Source organism: Ovis canadensis, chromosome 11 (genome assembly GCF_042477335.2).
Source record: "Ovis canadensis isolate MfBH-ARS-UI-01 breed Bighorn chromosome 11, ARS-UI_OviCan_v2, whole genome shotgun sequence".
NCBI lineage: Eukaryota > Metazoa > Chordata > Mammalia > Artiodactyla > Bovidae > Ovis > Ovis canadensis.
In genome coordinates this window covers 44,026,256-44,028,979 of record NC_091255.1, presented here as the reverse complement: position 1 = coordinate 44,028,979, position 2,724 = coordinate 44,026,256, and the positions used below count along the sequence as shown (strand labels likewise).

At 44.2% G+C, this 2,724-nt stretch overlaps 1 protein-coding gene across 1 annotated transcript; it reads left to right on the top strand.

Moving 5' to 3' along the window:
• The first annotated feature begins 1,211 nt into the window (after positions 1-1,211).
• LOC138414687 (diphthamide biosynthesis protein 3-like) lies at positions 1,212-1,459 on the top strand. The gene is made up of 2 exons (XM_069542414.1): positions 1,212-1,328; positions 1,400-1,459. The coding sequence occupies exons 1-2, from the start codon at positions 1,212-1,214 to the stop codon at positions 1,457-1,459; spliced, it is 177 nt and encodes a 58-aa protein (XP_069398515.1).
• The last annotated feature ends 1,265 nt before the right edge of the window (positions 1,460-2,724 follow it).

Here is a 2,724-nt window from a genome sequence, read left to right as displayed (position 1 = left end):
AGAAACAAAGTGGAGACAAGAGGAGAGTGGTAAGAGAATGTAAAAATAAATGGTATTGAGGAGTTTATGGAGACAAGATCAGTGATATTAGTGTTATTGTTCAGAGGCAAGAGCAGAAAATTCAGGGATATCAAAAGCAGGCAATATAGTTGAATAGAACAAAGATGACTGGTGTAATTTGGGTTGGGTTGTGGACCTTAAGGTCTCACTGGGCCAGAGAAGTCTGTGATTTCTGAAGACATCATATTCTATGTGGTATAGCATGGTAGTTAAGCATGTGAGTTCTGGAGTAAGAGTAAGATGGATTCACAGCCCAGCTCTACTACTTACTAGTTTTGCATTCTTGGGTAAGTTATTTAACATTCCTGTGTCTCTGTTTCCCCACCTGTAAAATAGGAATTAGAATAGTGCCCTTTTTATATGGTTGCTGGACCAGACTATGTGAGGAGTGATTCCTTCCCCAACCAGCAAATCATGCAGGTGTCCCGAAAAACCCTCCCTCTCCCTCCCTCAGTGATCAGGGTATCACTCAGAAGACTGAGGAGGTAGTTTTCCCTTCCACACTCTGTAGCTAGAGCCAGACAGATGATCTGTGTATAGTTTTTGTGCAACAGGCAGTTACCCTCACCAAATGATCCTGCTATTTGATTTGTAGTTTGACTCTGGAGTCAAAGGTGGGAGGGTTCATATTTCATTCTTGCTTACAGACAGTGAAGATGCCCTGGGGGCCCATTTCCACATATTGTTATGAATGTTCTCTTTTTGCCCTGCATTCCCAGATGTCTTTCTGTTTTTCATACACAGGCATAATGCATTAGTTGTTCTGATTCCTTAAATCATTAATAACAAGACAATCATGACCTAAGTCAATTCTATTCTTTCCACAGTATTAAGAGTATTGGTTTAGAATAATGATTTCTCTGCACCCCACAGTGATTCCCTCCATGGAAGTGAGACCGGGAATATAACTTTTTGCAGAGTGAAGCAGCACATATGTGGTTTACGGCCCAGGCTCCGACACTGCATGAATTAGTTTAAATTCTGGTTCTACCTCTTTTAGCTATCTAAACTTGAGCAAGTTACCCAAGCCCCATGGACCTCAGTTTCCTCACCTGAAGAATACAAATAGGCCTGCCTGGTTGGGGACATGGGGACTGGCTTTGGCCTGGGTAGGACGGCAGAAGTGGCAGACCTCTATGGCCCCAGTGATGATGGCAGTGTTTCACGATGAGGTGGAGATCAAGGACTTCCAATATGTAAACAACTCAGAGGTGTACTTCTACCCCTGCCCACGTGGGAATAAATTCTGCATCACCCAGGAAGATTTGGTGAATGGGGAGACATGGCAACATGATCTAGCTTCTCTCTCATTATAAAAGTGATTTATGACAAAGGTCAGTTTACTTGTAGAGAGATAGTCCCAGCCTCTTCCACCAATAATGAACTAGTTAAATGCTAAAGAAGACTTTAGGACTCCAAAGCCTGAACTTTGGGGATTGAGCCAAGCTGCAAAAATCAAATTCAATCACTATCTTCTTCATGGGGATAATTTTTTTTTTTTTTAATTTGCTGCACCATGTGGCTTTCAGGATCTTAGTTCCCCAAGCAGGGATCAAACCCATGCCCACTGCAGTGGAAGCACAGAGTCCTAACTGTTGCAGGAAGCGGGACCCCTTCCAGGGCCTGAAAGGGAGTCTTTTGTCTAACACTCAGAAATGAATTGTCTGAGGAGACACAGGTGCTGACAAAGCAAGAGACTTTATTGGGAAGGGGCATCTGGCGGAGAGCAGGAAGGTAAAGGAAACTGGGAGAACTGCTCTGCCTTGTGGTTCACAGTCTCGGGTTTTGTGTTAATGGGGTTAGTTTTCAGGTTGTCTTTCACCAATCATTCTGACTCAGAGTCCTTCCTGGTGGTGCATGCTTTGCTCAGCCAAGATGGATGCCAGCGAGAAGGATTCTCGGAGGTGGTTGGACACGTGGTGTCTCCTTTTGACCTTTCCTGAACTCTTGCGGTTGGTGATGACTTGTTAGTTCCATGTTCCTTACCAGGACCTCCTGTCGTAAAATAACTCACATAAATGGTTACTATGGTGCCTGGCCAGGGCGAGCAGTTTCAGTCAGTGTGCTTCCCCTGACATAATCACTGAACCATCAGGAAATTCCCAACAATCATTTTGTAGCTTACTGTTTGTTAAAGTGTGGATTCTTAGAACTGGCTGCTGAATTCATCTCCAGTTGAAGAAGCAAGTCCACCATGTGACATACCTGAATTTTGTGCCTAGAACTTTGAATTGGAAGTTTTCTTAATTTTCCATCTGAACATAGAAGAAAATTTCAAATCAGTGCTTTCTTTCCTTCAGTTTTGTTATTTATATATTCAGTTCAGTTCAGTCGCTCAGTCGTGTCTGACTCTTTACAACCCCATGAATCGCAGCACACCAGGCCTCCCTGTCCATCACCATCTCCTGGAGTTCATCCAGACTCACGTCCATCGAGTCCGTGATGCCATCCAGCCATCTCATCCTTGGTTGTCCCCTTCTCTTCCTGCCCCCAATCCCTCCCAGCATCAGAGTCTTTTCCAATGAGTCAGCTCTTCGCATGAGGTGGCCAAAGTACTGGAGTTTCAGCTTTAGCATCATTCCTTCCAAAGAAATCCCAGGGTTGATCTCCTTCAGAATGGACTAGTTGGATCTCCTTGCAGTCCAAGGGACTCTCAAGAGTCTT